The 16,288-nt window shown below is 42.0% G+C and overlaps 2 protein-coding genes across 7 annotated transcripts in view; both read left to right on the forward strand.

Annotated features, from left to right (window-relative positions):
* The window catches only part of tmem63ba (transmembrane protein 63Ba), a 35,479-nt gene extending 28,300 nt beyond the window's left edge, over positions 1 to 7,179 (forward strand). For 2 of the 5 annotated variants that reach the window (XM_076975599.1, XM_076975603.1), the window contains 8 exons: positions 567 to 653; positions 801 to 866; positions 1,903 to 2,065; positions 2,342 to 2,447; positions 2,764 to 2,931; positions 3,381 to 3,496; positions 3,593 to 3,688; positions 4,513 to 7,179. In XM_076975599.1, coding sequence (XP_076831714.1) covers positions 567 to 653; positions 801 to 866; positions 1,903 to 2,065; positions 2,342 to 2,447; positions 2,764 to 2,931; positions 3,381 to 3,496; positions 3,593 to 3,688; positions 4,513 to 4,695 — 985 coding nt within the window. In that variant the 3' untranslated portion in view covers positions 4,696 to 7,179. The remainder of the gene's footprint in view (positions 1 to 566; positions 654 to 800; positions 867 to 1,902; positions 2,066 to 2,341; positions 2,448 to 2,763; positions 2,932 to 3,380; positions 3,497 to 3,592; positions 3,689 to 4,512) is intronic. The other 3 variants (XM_076975600.1, XM_076975601.1, XM_076975602.1) reach the window with 3 other exon arrangements.
* A 125-nt stretch (positions 7,180 to 7,304) lies between these two features.
* Positions 7,305 to 11,464, forward strand: LOC143477098 (zinc transporter ZIP9). 2 transcript variants are annotated; one of them, XM_076975605.1, is made up of 8 exons: positions 7,305 to 7,456; positions 7,578 to 7,690; positions 8,020 to 8,125; positions 8,508 to 8,675; positions 8,865 to 8,933; positions 9,630 to 9,715; positions 10,049 to 10,183; positions 10,415 to 11,464. In XM_076975605.1, the coding sequence occupies exons 2-8, from the start codon at positions 7,595 to 7,597 to the stop codon at positions 10,670 to 10,672; spliced, it is 918 nt and encodes a 305-aa protein (XP_076831720.1). In that variant the 5' UTR covers positions 7,305 to 7,456; positions 7,578 to 7,594; the 3' UTR covers positions 10,673 to 11,464. The 2 variants fall into 2 exon arrangements, with proteins under 2 accessions (XP_076831720.1, XP_076831719.1); XM_076975604.1 differs by having other exon boundaries at positions 7,359 to 7,690.
* Positions 11,465 to 16,288: the final 4,824 nt, after the last annotated feature.

Raw genomic sequence — 16,288 nt, forward strand, 5'->3', positions numbered from 1 at the left:
CTGATCATTTTCTGATTATCAGTTACATGTGAATAATTTTATTGACAAAACACGCATGTTATTATTGAACAAAGCAGAGAGGAAACACTTTACTGATTTGTTTAGATAATGAGCCTACAATGGTGCACCATCTTTTATGGTTCAGAGCTGTGAAAATGAGTGCAGTGTTCATAACAGAATGCTTGTGTGTCATTTCCATAATCATCAAACACAGTTTTGTTGAGATGTTGGGAGCAGCAAAAGATTTGATGGAGGACACTGCTTCATTTTTTTTCTCAGCTTCAGTACTGACTGTTCTTCTCTGTGCAGGAAAGACCCTACACATGTGTGTGTCATTTAATTAACCTTGAAGTTCGGTCTGTCACACGTGCAGGTCGAGATGTAAGGCGCTAGTCAGAGTTCTATGATTTGTCTGAAACTAGATTGCTTGTAGAACAGGAGCAGCGTAGCGTCTCCCCTTACATTGTGTCTATATCTCCTACATGTGTAAATCAGACATACAGGCTTGTTAGGCAAGTGTTGATCTGCTTACTCACGCCAGTGTCTGGGGCTTTCTCATCACACAGCTCCGGAGAGAACAGGACCACCATGCATAAGTGCTACACCTTCCTCATCTTCATGGTGCTCCTGCTGCCCTCTCTGGGACTCAGCAGGTACCTCCACAGCTCAACTGAATCTGAAGACCATGACAACGTATTTCTTCCACTGTTACTGTCCTTTGGGATATGGGAGGTCAGGGATTGGTAAATGAATGTTTCAGTGGCTTTAATCACATGTCCTGTTGGTCTTTCCCTATGTAGTTTGGATGTGTTCTTTCGCTGGCTTTTTGACAACACATTCCTGGAAAGTGCATCTGTGAGATTTGAGTAAGTTTGGGCAAGAACAGGGTGTTATGGGAAGTCACATGAAAGCCTCCTGGAAACATTAAAGAATTGATTTAGAGCTCCCATGAAAATTACTCTGGGGAATAAAACATGTAACAGTTTCACCAGGACTTTCTGATGCATAACCAGTGTTGGGAACGTTACTTTAAAAAAGTAATTAGTTATAGTTACTCACTACTTGTTCAAAAAAGTAACTGAGTTAGTAACTGAATTACTCTATAATAAAAGTAACTCGTTACCAGGGAAAGTAACTATTTGCATTACAGTTTTAAAAAGTTATATGCCAATGAATAAGGATTTTTTGAAAAAGCAGTTTTCACAGTCAGTTGAAATGAGTAGATCAGAAAGGTGTTTAACTTTTGATATGTATTGTGTTGATTGATAAGCATATCAACAGACCAGTGCAGGATAAAATCCTTTAAAATCCCAAATCTTTGTTAAAAAAAAAAAAAAAAAGCAAATGTAATGTAAACAGTTACACTATATAAATTGCGTTTACATTTATCAAATTAAATTAAATTCTCTCAACCTGAGACAACTGGTGTGCTTTGATGCGCGTGTAAAAACACTGGCTCTGATTGGCTACCATAACGCTGCCTTAGCCAATCGCTTACTGACTTATTAAGTTAAACAGGTGTTACACCGAGAACTGTGACCTATCGAGATCTGTTACCCTCACTAGCCTGGGCAGGGGTCCGCTCGGATTACTGTTAGTATATCAATATATAGTAACGCACCGCTTTTAATGACCAGTAACGTCAACGGCGTTGTAACGACAGGAAAATTAATTAATTATATTATCCCGTTACTGACAAAATGACGCATAATGCCATTATTTTTAACGGCGTTATTTGCAACACTGTGAATAACAGAATGCACCATGTTATCATTGGTATTTATGTCATAACTGGGGAAATACTTGTATCATTTTAAAGAGGAACGTGGGGAAATAATGGGGAAATGTTCAATTATACCTCCTCACTTAGTTGTGCTTGTTTCCCTCCCCTGCCTGTTTCAGATGTGTCTTCCTTCCAGACAACGGTGCGTTCTTTGTTAACTATGTCATTGCCTCAGCCTTCATCGGTAACGCCATGGACCTGCTGCGAATCCCGGGCCTCCTCATGTACATGATCCGCCTGTGTCTGGCTCGTTCAGCCGCCGAGAGGCGTAACGTCAAGAAGGTGCGCGGTTCCTCCCACCAACACTGTTGTTCCAATTAAAGACCTTCACCACACAATTTAATAGATGCAGACGGATGGACTACAGTCTAGAATAACAGACGTTTGTATGTAATGTATATAATAGACCTACTGGTTTTGTAGATGCTCTCTAGACTAAACATGCTAACAGTGTGCAGGACTGTGGATGAGGTACACTGGTGTGGATGAGGTACACTGGTGTGGATGAGGTACACTGGTGTGCTGTGATGTGATGTGTGGTGATATTTTGATATGCAGCATCAAGCGTACGAGTTCCAGTTTGGGGCGGCGTATGCCTGGCTGATGAACGTCTTCACTGTGGTCATGACCTACAGCATCACCTGCCCCATCATCGTTCCTTTTGGTGAGCTCTTCCAATCAACACACCACAACAAAGGAGCTCGATTTACAGACATTTTGTGAAAGTAGATTAGTGTTTACATGCTAGTTGATCTTCTCTCAGGAAATGAAATGGCCTTAATGACTGATTTTGGCAAATTCTAAACTTGCACTGTGAACACACTGGTATTTTATCAAAGGACAAATTTGTCTTATTGCTCCACCAGGTGGACAAGTGTAGAATTACTGTAAGGGACATGAGCAGAATAAGTGGACTGATAACTGACTTGGCATTACCCACGTCAACAAGTTCTCACACTCGCCCTTCCTCCTCCATTTAGGGCTGATGTACATGTTGCTAAAGCACCTGGTGGACAGATATAATATGTACTATGCCTACCTGCCATCTAAACTGGATAAGAAGATCCACTCGAGTGCGGTCAACCAGGTGGTGGCCGCACCCATCCTCTGCCTCTTCTGGCTCCTCTTCTTCTCCACTGTCCGCACAGGTGAGCTACCTCTGGGCAAATGGTCCTCACATTTTCTTTCATATTTGAATATTTTTGCCAATATTACTGGTATAATAAAATCAATGTGTATGATTTAAACTAAAGCATCTCACCCAGTTGAGTATATTCTCCCAGTTAAGAATATATTCACCCACTTAAGAGTATATTCACCCACTTAAGAGTATATTCACCCACTTAAGAGTATATTCACCCACTTAAGAGTATATTCACCCACTTAAGAGTATATTCTCCCAGTTAAGAGTATATTCACCCACTTAAGAGTATATTCACCCACTTAAGAGTATATTCACCCACTTAAGAGTATATTCTCCCAGTTAAGAGTATATTCTCCTATGTGCAATGAAGTTTAGAGACCAAGCTGCTCATGTTCTTGGCAGCAGTCTCTTCTTTTATCGAGTATAACGTGGTTTGCTCTGTCCTCTACCCAGGATTCCTTGCACCCACTTCAATGTTGACATTTGTGGTCCTGATCATCACCATTACAATCTGCCTCTCTCACATCGCATTCGGACATTTTAAGTATCTAAGCGCCCACAATTACAAGGTAATTACAATTACAAGGTAATTGTGGTCTGCATCCATGAGACACATCATCAGGGCTGTTTTTCTCTCTATGAACTTGCACGTGTGTTTCACGCAGATCGACGCCCAAGAGATAGATGGAGTGGAGAACGGACAGCCAGCAAGCGTCTCTCCTCCTGCCAAGTCTACGGTGAGTCAGGACGCCCTGGCCAAGGTGAACACACACAGTCTCACAGTCCTCCTACATGCCAACAGGGCCGTGCATGGTTGAGAGCAATTGCCTCCGTGCCTTGATGTCCCTGCTCATAAAAAATAGCAACATACAACAGCTAGCTTTGTCCATTTCACAAGGTTTACATTGTTATGGTAAAATGGTAGGCTCTGTAGCACTGGCTTTATAAGACTAATGACTGATCATTTTGTCTGTTACCTGGTCATTATTTGGATTGACGTTGCACCCATTAGCACAGGTGTGGCCAACCTGTCAGAGACCAAGAACCACTTTTTTTTTTACTGTGTTACGGCAAAGAGCATGTAAATTGTTGGGGGGGGGGGGGGGGGGGGTTAATTATATCACGATCGATCGCCAGTAGTTGGCGAATTAGTAACTCGTGTGAGCGTGTGAAGACAGTCAAATGCGTGTTTTCCACTACGCCGGTTTTAAAAGTATTAGCGCCTCGCTAGGCTTGTAAACAAACCGTGCAGCACGAAGGTGTAGCAGTGTGTCGCCCTCAGAGTTGATGAGGTAACCGGGCCATGACACACCGTTAGTGCAGGTGAGAGTGTGGACCGGCTGGGGAGCCGCATGAAACCAGACAAAGAGCCGCAGGTTGGCCACTCCTGTTCTAGCACAACATGAGAAACTTGAGGCTGCAGCATCGGACAGAATCACACTGGACTCATTCTGAAACAGTACATCTAATGGGGCACTTACACAAGCCGTTCCAGTAACGATCATGTTTCAGTCACTCCACTTCAGTGCTGGTTGTTCTGGCTGTTTCTCATCATTCTCTTCTCCCCTCTGTCCTCTCCTCTTAGCAGAAGTACATTGCTCAAGTCCTCCAGGAGCAAAACACGGAGGAGACGTGTTCAGGCAGTGGCGAGTATGACGGCCAGGGATCCTCGCAGGACGAGGAGATGATTGGTCAGTGTTCTGTGATCAACGAAGCAGACTTCCAGTCAGGAGAGGACAGCCTGATCGACAACGAGGTCCACCAGTGACAGCCCCCCTGGTGCCACCTCCTCCCGCCCCCTGAGTGTGCCATGCGCTGCCCTCAGTGTATCAAACTAGCCAGACTATAGAGTAAACCAAATGGACTGTACCACGATCGGTCAAACCTGCGCGCCAGGACCCTTGGGCTGTCCCAGTGCCCACTGCTGTATTGTCCAGGGGTCTGGGAGTCTTGTGCACCTAGATGCATCCCCTCCACTGGGCCCAGAGGACAGCTACACAAATACTAACACACTTGACGGCTTCGTCCTATATTTGACTTTGGATAGACCACTCATACTGTTGCACACTAACTGGAAAAGACAGAGGGCACAGACCTAACTATGTTTGACATCTCACTGACCTCACTTGCAGCTAGGTCATGATCGCCTACATTAATTATCCCGTGCTAGAAACCTTTTGACTGGGGTCACTAGTGGACCTGATAGTTTTTGGTTTGGCTTGGGGACGAAGGAGATCCTTGTGACTGTGATGTTTATGTATTGAACTATTATACAAGTCTTACTGTCTAAATGATGATCTGCTCTAAAGGTTTTTAATCAATAGTAACTGTAGAATAACTGTCTCAAACACACACAGGATCTTCCTGAAGTTCTCTCTTAAAGACTAAACACTCCAGAAAGCTCCCTGGAAACACTTGGGAATGTACACTACCGTCCCCAGCATACGTCTACTGCAGAACATGATGATGGGCTAATTGATCTGTGGAGAAACTGCTTCTCTGCTGTGACAGTTCAACCATGCAAACACTGCATATTTTACTTACATAAAGTTCATTAAACTAGTCTAAACACTACTATAACTTAGAGCTCCCAACTGTCCTACACTTACCCATCATAGAACTACCAAGTACACCCCTGCTGAAGCATATCCAGAAATCTTGTAAATCATTTGTGTTTATTTGTTATAATTGGAACTAGTCTGCAGAGACGTTCTCATCATTAATGGGAATTCCTGGTTATACTGTGCTTTACTGACTGGTCCACAATTAGAGTATACATACATATGGAGTATTTCACGTTATGGGTATGTTCTCATCATATGGGTATGTTCTCTTCATACTTTACCTTGGCTGTATCATGGTATATTGTGAGATATCAAATTTTGTGGAAGCTCTCAGATGGATTTTGTATGTCTTTTCCTTGCATGTTCCAGCATGTTAGTTGTACATTTGACTTTTTTTTTTTAATGAGCATAGGCTATTTATTTCAGTTTTGATTTAATGTTGCTGTCCTATCGCTGGAGTGACCTTTTTAATGAAGAGCACCTCTCCATTGAGTCACTAGATTTTTCTTTTGTCTGTTAAAACCTGTTCTACCTTCAGTTTAAACACTGTTTTAATCAATGTAGTTGACCACTGAATGCCATATATAACCTTGTCTATGTGCAATAATTTGTGAAACAAAATTAAGTATACAAACAGAACGATCTCTGCATAAACTAAATTAACCAGACTCACATACTAAAAGCCCTCAAATGAGACGGAGTTTGGAGGAAGGATATGGGTCTGTAGACAAGCGCTGCTCGTCACTAAGCAATAAACTGGGAAAAAAGGAGAATTAGAGTAATTGATTATGCAAAACCGAGTGCTTTCTGATAACAGACTCTGTTTCCATTCCTCTAGGGCTGCACTACCGAATGAGCCCTGTTGAAAAAATGTTTCCTTAGTCTATTTAATCTAATTGTTTACAGTAATTACGGTGCAATGTTTGGACTGCCATTTTCTGCCACTGGTCACGTCTTGAGGCTGTTAGCAGTCTGAGCCTATGACTAGACATTGGGGCACAAGACTGAGCCAAGCCTTCACTAATGATGGACTTCAGTTAATGGATTATTGAGGAATGGTATCAACACTGCCCCCTGTGTTCCTTTGGCAAATATAAAACATGGTGTCCAGTCATGATCGTGTACTTATCATTTCTTTGATGGGAGTAATGGCTTCTGTCCTTCACTAGAGAACAGTACTGCCCCACTTTACCTTACAACTAAAACTCCCCAACGGGTAGGGGAGTTGGACACTGCAGGCGAAGAGAACCAAAGCAATGCTTTGAGATGGGTGAAGACAGCCATCCCTGTGGTTCAGAGTGGTGGGGGTACTTTTACACACCTCTCCTTGAGTTAGTTCTGTTTTTTCACGTTTATATTTTGAAGTATTTGATATTTATTTGTCTACATCTTCGCACTGGGACAGGTGAATGCTGCTTTGCCGAAAATGGAGCTGTTTGAACTGTTTGTGTAAATAGACCGTCACTGCTCTCATGAACACAACTGGTATTTAAGGACATGTGTACAGCCTAAACAACAAACAATATGTACAGTCAGCTAAGATCCCCTTCACGCTGATGCTTTGGAATGATAACAGTGCTGGTTTAAAGATTTCCTTCCCCACGCCCTCCTAAGAAAGAGCTTTTATATAATATCAGAATCTTCCATGACTTTGAACAATAAAATTGGCATTTCCTGCTTTAACATGACAGTTGCTGGTCTTGCTTTTTTGATTAAAAAAACATTGACATGGTGCACAACTACAATACCTTCACATAAAAGAAAGAGAGAGAGAGTTTTATGATGAAGTCTTGTGACTTGCCTCCAGAGAAGGCAGGAAGAATGAGCTTGCCTGCGTCACGGGTGTAGTTGCCGTCCTCCACCTGTAGGGGCATCGTTGAGTCACCATATGGTGGGAGAAAGTACCGCCAGTTAAAACACTGCGACGTGGAAAGTTTGGACTGCGTTTCGGGAGTAGTTCACAAGGTGGGATTTCACGATCATCGGCCACACAGTACAACAGAAATGGCGTCCTAAGCTGTTGTTTCTGTACCATGTGTCCAAAGACTGTGTCCGAGTGTAATAAATGATCTGTGCCGAATGACAGTACTTGGTGTGGAGGCCATGGACGGCGCGTTGGCGGTTCTCCTCGTCTCCGTCTCTATGTTCACTGGCTGTTTTCTGCTTGGACTTGTTCCACTGCTCATCAACTTTTCTCAGGTGAGATCATGCTAACTACAACGCTCCTCTCTACAATGATACAAGTCTGCTTAACTTAGTCTGCGCATCCCAACCTTAACGGTGCCGAGCTTTAAAACGGAGCCGTTTGGTCATGTAATGAACTGGAGCAGAACCTGCGGACCTGCCATCATCACAACACACCTGCAATCATCTGTCATCGTGTATCTGATCCTTACATGTCTTTAGTAATATTACATTTCATTTTCTCATGTTTCTTTGCAGAATGTGCATCGGATAATATGATCAAATCACTTAACATGATTTTAGAAAAGAAATGCATTTAATGCTTAATGTTTCATACCTTACAGCAAAAAATGCAGTTTGTGACGGTGCTGGGGGCGGGGCTTCTGTGTGGTACCGCCCTGGCTATCATCATTCCTGAGGGGGTGGAGTTAGTAGAGGAGTCATGGAAAGGTAAGAGGACTTATCTGTGTTTCACTTCTCCAACTTCTGGCCTTTATCTCAGTCTGGTTCCTGTGGTCCTCCATGTATTAAAGCATTTCTCACTGCATTCCATCAGTCAGTCTCTGCTTCCCCCATTTCCAGTAATTCAGGAAAATCTGCAAAAACTGGATGGTTCTTCAACTTACTGCATATGAAGTCACTTGCTGCTACAAGTTGCCAATGATGTGTCATTAATGTCTTTAATCATTTTATATCATTAATGTGTTTTAATGATGCATCATTAATTGTAATACATGTCACAGTGAAGACACTAATCTGAATAAGACATTTTGTCACTGAGGAGAAGGGTAGATGTTTGCGCCTAAAGGTATTCCTCCTCCTCTTCTTACAGATTCATATTGCCCAGCAGCTAAACAGAACAGCACAAGCTCAAATTCAACCCTCGAGCTGTTCTCAGAGAAAGGCCTGCGTCCAAACATCGTCATAGGGGCCTCCCTGGTCCTGGGCTTTACGCTTATGTTTGTGGTTGATCAGATTGCTAACTATTTTTCTGCAAATGGTGAACAGTTATGCTCTTTACTTACAAACACACCACATTATTGTACAGAAGTTGAAACCTCTCACTTATGGCTTTTGTGAAAGGCTATTTCATCTTGATTTTTGTAAAGGAAATGAAGCATTTAAATGTAAAAGGCAGTACAGCCATTGGCTTAGCAGTGCTAACAGCACCCTGTCTCTCCCTGTGTAGTCTCCAGAGCAAGCATATACAATGGCAGTAGCATCACAACCACCCTGGGCCTGCTCATTCACGCAGCAGGTAAGGAATATGGCTGTCATCTCTGTTTCACTGACACCGTACATCCCACAGTTCAGCCCAGTATCTGATCTGGAGCTCCAGTTTGGTTTTTGAGCAAGACCTTGCAGGATTACAGCCCATTTAAAATCTAGCCAAGACTCACTCTTAATATTTTATATCAGCCCCACAGACTGGCACAAGAATATATGTCTTATATGTGCATTTCAGCAAAAAGAAAATGAAATGAGTGATAAAATGAATGGGGAGTTAGGGCTTCAGATTGCGAACTGACACTGATGGTACTTTGCAGTTTAAAGTTGATTCTCTGCAATCTCATCCCTGACTAATTATCATGGGCTGATGTAAATGAAATGAAATGCCATATTTGCCCTCTGCATTTACCCATCTGTGCAGTCAGAACACACACACACACTAGTGATTATAGGGGGCTGTGGATCACACGTGTCCAGAGTGGTGGGCAGCCCTAGCCCGGCGCCCGGGGAGCAGTTGAGGTTAGGTGCCTTGCTCAAGGACACCTCAGTCATGGCCTTAGGTCAGCGAATCGAAACCACAATCTTCCAGTTACAAGACCGGTTCCCTACCACAGGACCATGACTGCCCCAAAATGTTCCTCTGAAATACATTTCGGTGGAAGAGCAAGTTGTGTTGAGGTGTGTTAAGGTGACATGGTGGAGTTCTGTTCTTTTCTGGTTAAAGCTGACGGTGTTGCTCTGGGTGCTGCTGTGGCCTCTTCCCAAGTGTCTGTCCAGGTCATTGTGTTCTTCGTTGTGATCTTGCACAAGGTATGAAGTTTGCTGTTTGTTCAGTGTGATTGTGATACGCGTGTGGTTTTGTTGTTCCTTGTCTTACCTTTAACTAAACCTCTCTGCTGTTTGGGACAGATAACAAAGGTTGAAACCTGACGCAATGACTTCTCTCTTCATCCCTTCTCTCTCCTTCACCTCCCCCCTTTGCCCTTTTATCCCTTTGTTCATCTCACTTCTGCCCTCTCTCTCCCCCTCACTGCCTCTTTCTATCTCTCTTCTCTGTCCCCCCTTTCATTCTCATTCCCTCTCTCTCTCTCTCTCTCCCCCTCTCTGTCCTTCCCTCTCTCTCTCCCCCTCTCTATCTCCCAGGCTCCTGCTGCGTTTGGTCTTGTCTCTTTCCTCATGCATGCAGGTCTGGAGAGAAGCACAGTTCAGAAGCACCTCCTCGCTTTCTCCTTGGCAGCACCTCTGCTGGCTGTCAGCACCTACTTTATCTTAAGTGTGGTAAGCAATCTGTGCCTCTCCACAATGGCTCTCAGGTTCTGTCTACAGATACCTCCATGGAGAATGGTGTCTTGAAAAAAGTATTTAATAGTAACAAAGCCTGTGAAAGTAAACCTTGTCTCTAACTCCTGGAGCTAGATTACCATATTGTTCTTGTGGATTCAGTTGTTTGGTGCGAGTCATATGTGTGACGCATGTTAGCTGTTTAATTTCCTTTCTGTTTCCTTGTAGACTGGTGGCTCGGCTCAATATCGCCTCAGTGCCACAGGGATTGGCATGCTGCTTTCAGCTGGGACGTTCCTTTATGTGGCTATGGTGCATGTACTGCCTGATATTAAACACAGAGGGCAGCAGAGGTCAAATCACTTTCACCATCATGCAGTAGCAGGACCCTACCAGCAAGACGGCCTAGGCGTCCTAGAAAGCGTCACTCTTATTGCGGGAGCTGGACTCCCTGTTCTCTTGGCTCTTGGTCTCCCTGATGATTGACATTATCTTTACATCGTTTTGCCAAAAGTTCTTTATGGAATGGAACTACATTAATGAGTTTAAAATGCATTTTAAACACTACAAATGATATACTCATCTTTGATTTTAATTATTGCTTTGATTACATTTCCTAATTTATTAGGATCTATACAGCATTGACTGATCCAACACTTGTATATTTTTATTTAAAGCCTCAATGAAAGCCATGTTTTTGCCAGACATTTAGTTTTAAATGTTTTGTCCAGGAACACAATCTGTGATGGAGCTGTGCTGTATCATTTCAGACCTCACTAACCAAACTCAATATATTCCAGCCAAAGGAGATAGTAATCAATAATGTTGTGCAAATTTTAAAGTAGTACAAAGATGCTGTGACCAGACATTGCTCAAGATGTCCATGGAAAAACAACGAAATGGCAGATTTTTGATCAGGAAAAGAACTGGATGAGATTTGCATGTGTAAAGTATATGTTTTAGATGTTGAAATATATTTTGTTTCCCTTCATTGGCAAAAAACAGTAAGTCTTATATAGTGAAACAAGGGCCATTATTTACTTGAGTGTTGATCATTTCTGGACTACATCCTGGAGGGTCTTTTTTTTATTATTGATTATTATTTCAGATTTACATGACATGATTTATGCTGTGCAATATGTAAACACAATGAAGTGGTCTCTTATCATGGACATTGCTAATTTATTGCCATTTTTATACTGACTCTTCTATTGAAAGCAATGAGTGCATAATGAATTGTATGTTTCATAACTGAGTAAACTGACCTGTTTCCATACAGCACTGCTGTGATGTTTTGAAGTACAAGGGCTCCATGGCTTGTGACTGGACACAGAGATAGTCACAAGCTTGTAGCTGGAGCTAATCTTTAAACTCTGAGCAAACCCTGCAGAAAATAATTAATTTGTGTGTTTTATTAATTTCAAGCTTATCTATCTCAATTTGTGCTGGAAACTAAGAACCTATTTCTTTTTTACTGATAAGCTCATAACTCATATGTTTTATGGTAAAGGTGATGTTGAATACAGTGCTGGAACAATGAGAAAATTGCTTTAAAAGCCTAAACTTTTCTCTCTGTGATTCCCTCCTTTATGATTTTATAATTGTAATAACGAGGGGACATTTATAAACTTCAATTAACCCCTGACAGGTGGCTTTTCACTCTACCAGTGTGTTCTGCTACTTTTCAAGTTTCTTGAAGTGTAGTATAAATTATAATGACACAGTGTCATTATAAGAAAATAGTACTTATGAGAAGTACACTTCAGAAAAAAATTTAATAATTAAATCCAAGTTGATAAAAAATGTAACCACCATTTACAAAATACCTAGTAACATTTATACCCCAATAGGGTCTGTTAGGCAGAGGTGTATATAACTGATGATCTGACACTTCATCTGCATCCCCCTATTTATCAATCATCCCGTTACATTTTTGATGCTTCTTTGGTCACCATGGCAAACATAAACATCAAAAATCAAAAGGGCACTAAGTTTTTGCAGTACCTAGTGTCTGGGTGAAGATGCCAAAATATAGTTTGACAAGGGGGCAGGAGATCTATGTATATATGTATATACATCCTACCTCAATTACATAAAACTGTATGAAGCTATATGATCTGGGACAAACTATACTCTATGCACTAGTAATGAACGTTCCCATAGGAGGAATGTGATAAGGGCCAGTGTTCCTTGGTTTGGATTGAGTCATATTTTCTCACATGCAAGCCTTAAAAACTTAACTTAACCTCTGGATAAGTAAAAACAACCTCTGGATAAGAAAAAACAACCTCTGGATAAGTAAACGAAACAAGTGCAAACTAATGCTGTGTATTTACAGTTGATGGCATCTTCAAGAATTGCGTGACCCCCATGCAAAGATGAAAGCTGCTTTTATTAGAACTTAGTTAATCTGTTTATACATACAGTTGTTCCTTTCTTTCAATTCTGCTTTTCCCTTGTCTCCCAGTTTAGACATCGGGACCCAGGGGAGCATCAAACTAATGTGTTGTCAGAACATTTTGAGCATCGCCCTCTTCAATTCACGCATACAAGGAACAGGGAGGTCTGTAATTTTTATCATACACTTCAACTGTGTATGATAAAAATTACAGACCTCTCAATTCTTTGTAGTTTATATCTGTTGTCTGTCCTGGGAACGCCTCTGTATCCCCCCAGAAGAGCTGGAAGAGGTGGTGGGGGAGAGGGAGACCTGGGCCTCTTTGATTAGGCTACTGCCCCCACGACCTGGACCCAGATAAGCGGATGTCAATGGATGGATGAATTGATGACTGACACTCTAAATGAGGGATGTCTAAACTACAGCCTGTGGTCCATTTTTTTATTGACCTGTAGCAATTTTAAATGTATTATGGAATATGGCCCACACATAAAATTTGTGCTGGACTTTATTGTTCTTATTGTAACACTAGGTGGAGCAAAAGGACAGCGTCTCTAAAACGAGCTCACATCTCACTAAACGAGCAATCAAAAAAATCTTGCAGGGGGTGACCAAAATTGGCAGAATCAAAGAAACACGAGATGGTCAAGAAGTCAAGGGGATGAGTGTCTGTTTGATTTGCAGTGAAACTGTTGCATTAATGAAAGAGTATAATGGACCACGAAACTGAAACATTCAACTTACATGTTCTTAACTGGTACCTAGTGACAATAGACAGTGAATCAAATGACTGCTACCCTGCAAGCTCAAGAACACTTTTCTTCATGCTAACAAAACATAAGAAAATGTCACAACAGCCAACGATGAGGCAGCTCAGTTCATTGACCGACATAGGAAACGTTTCTTAGACGGCGACTGTATTAAACAGTGCCTCATTCAAGTTGCATAAATAATGTACCTGGGGAAAGTGTAGGACTTCCACAATGTTAACATGTCAGGAAATACAATTGTGCAGAGAGTTGATGATATGGCAACTAGCTTAAACCACCAAGTGGTTGTGATTTGAGTCTCCAGCTATGCCAAGTGAGTGCAAAGGAGTTGCCACTGGTGTGCACCAAGGTGCAGGAAAGCGGAAGTGAGGTTCATAAAATACATCCACCATGAAGTCATTTGTGCCAAGATAGTGCATGCTGGTGATGTAACACTGAACAAGGGCCTTCAAGACAGACAAGCTTGTACTGCAACCTTATGTACACATGAAAGCACACGCATGTGGAGCCCTGTCTGTGAGACTACGTGTTACCCAATTACATTATAAATTCAGTCAACTAAAGTTAATATTTCCTAACAAACATTAGTGGATGTGTTAACAAATAGCTTATTTTCATAACAAGCTTGAAATCTACCTATCCCCCTCTCCCTTATATATTCTCTTTTATACAGGGTTGTGAAGGGCCATTTTCACTAAAAAACAGTCTGAGGGTGCCATTTTAAGAATGACCTGCCAACCCTTTTTGTAACAAAATAAATGACAATCCATTCAAAGAAATGTATGCTGTTTTTTTTAAGATTCAATTATCAAGTATGATTTAACAACATTTGAATGATTTTGCTAACTTAAATACACTAAAGGCTTGGTGATATGCCTAACCTCTAGTGAGTGGCCCAGCCCTTCAAATATTTTTCTGTATGTGGCCCTCAGGAAAACAAAAACATTTGGACACCTCTGATGTAAGTAGTCAGTCTAAAACGAACTCACATCTCACTAAACGAGCAGTCAAAAAAATCTTGCAGGGGGTGACCAAAAATGGCAGAATCAAACACGAGATGGTCAAGAAGTCAAGGGGATGAGTGTCTGTTTGATTTGCAGTGAAACTGTTGCATTAATGAAAGAGTATAATGGACCACGAAACTGAAACATTCAACTTACATGTTCTTAACTGGTACCTAGTGACAATAGACAGTGAATCAAATGACTGCTACCCTGCAAGCTCAAGAACACTGTTGCAACTTGTTTTTTCTTTTTTTTCTTAAAACTACACAAAATACAACAGAGAATATATAGGAATAATCCCTAGGAAATTTACAGAATGCCTGATTTATTTAGGCAAAGTCTGAAATGCTTACCATATAATACAGCTACGAGGCATTTTCATGATTCACTTTTGCTTAAGCAGAAAAATGAGAAAGTACAAAACAACTAACCCATTAACACTTTTGCTAAATATATCAGGCATTCTGTAGATTTCCTCGGGACAATGCATAATTTCCAAACATTGCTGCAAACACATAGTATTTACATTAGGAGACCTAATTATTATACTAAAGTCTCTTAGACAAGCCACGAGCAAACTCATGTGGGATGAAATATGCAAGTAATGTCATGTGTATAAAAGACACAAAGAGCTATTGAGTCCTCCTTAAATGAAAGACCAATCCAGTGCAACAAGTGAGTGAGAGCGGCAAAGCCAGCAGCGTCTTATACTACCTGATCAACTTATTTGGAAATTCTACACCTGCCTGTTTATAGAGAGGAATTTGTGCCAAACTGGAAAGCAATCATGACAGTGAAAAACATGAAGCACTATAGCAGCATGCAGAAGTAAGTGCCAGAATGAAAAACAAAACCTCTATTATGTTATTTTCACATCATTTGATCTCTTTACTGATAAACAATACATATGGGCTCCATATCACATACCATGCCCCAAATTTGGCCACGGGCTGCACTATGATTACTTTTCATTATGGCTTGACAACAGCTCTGTTCTTGACTGGCATGCACACAGCTGTACACAGTGGAATGCAGTATAGTTGTGGATTGTGTTGCAAGGTGTTTTGCATTCAGCTTGACATTTGACGTGCTGAATCCATGAGAAAAGAACCAAATATATATATGTGTGTGTGTGTGTTGGCCATGTGGCGGACTGGTGACCTGTCCATGGTGTACCCTGCCTTCGCCCAATGATGCTGGTATTGATCTCTCCCCACCCTAACCCTAACCCCTAACATGGGTTCACTCTCCCATTGGCCCACCACCTGTGGTAGAGGTAGCACTAGAGGTTCAGTGCATTGTGGTTTGGGCGGTGGCCTTTAGTGTACTTATCCTCGGTTACTGAAGCTGGGGACATGAAACATAACCTTTCTGGTTAGGAAGAAGCCTGAGCTGGTGTGCGAGACTGAGAGATACCAACTAGATATAGTTGAGCTCACCTCAACACACAGTTTGGGTTCTGGAACCAATCCTCTCAAGAGAGGCTGGACTTTATTCTTTTCTGGAGTTGCCCAGGGTGAAAGGCGGAGGGCTTGAGTGACTTTACTTATAGCTCCCCGGCTCGCTGCCTGAGTGTTGGGGTTTTGCCTGGTAGACAAGAGGGTTGCTTCCCTGCGCCTTCAGGTTGGAGAATGGGCTCTGTTTGCGCTTAGGCACCAAATGGTAGTTCTGAGTATCTGGCCTTCATGGACTCCTTGAAGGGGATACTGGAAGGTGCCCCTTCTGGGCCACTCTGCCCCTTGTTCTGCTGGGGCACTTCAGTGCCCATGTGGGCAATGACAGTAGGACCTGGAAGGGCATGATTGTGAAGAATGGCCTCTCCGATCTGAACCCGTGTGGTGTTCTGTTACCAGGACATCCTAGGTCACAGTTCGATGATCGATTTTGTAATGGTGTCATCAGACTTGTGAGCATCTTGGACACTCGGATA

The sequence above is a fragment of the Brachyhypopomus gauderio genome, chromosome 15, assembly GCF_052324685.1.
Source record: "Brachyhypopomus gauderio isolate BG-103 chromosome 15, BGAUD_0.2, whole genome shotgun sequence".
Classification (NCBI taxonomy): domain Eukaryota; kingdom Metazoa; phylum Chordata; class Actinopteri; order Gymnotiformes; family Hypopomidae; genus Brachyhypopomus; species Brachyhypopomus gauderio.

Coding starts and splice junctions, on each gene's coding strand:
- LOC143477098 (XM_076975604.1), top strand. CDS start 7,571: ATGACAGTACTTGGTGTGGAGGCCATGGACGGCGCGTTGGCGGTTCTC. Junction 8,126..8,507: donor AGTAGAGGAGTCATGGAAAG/GTAAGAGGACTT, acceptor CTCTTCTTACAG/ATTCATATTGCCCAGCAGCT. Junction 9,716..10,048: donor TCGTTGTGATCTTGCACAAG/GTATGAAGTTTG, acceptor TCTATCTCCCAG/GCTCCTGCTGCGTTTGGTCT.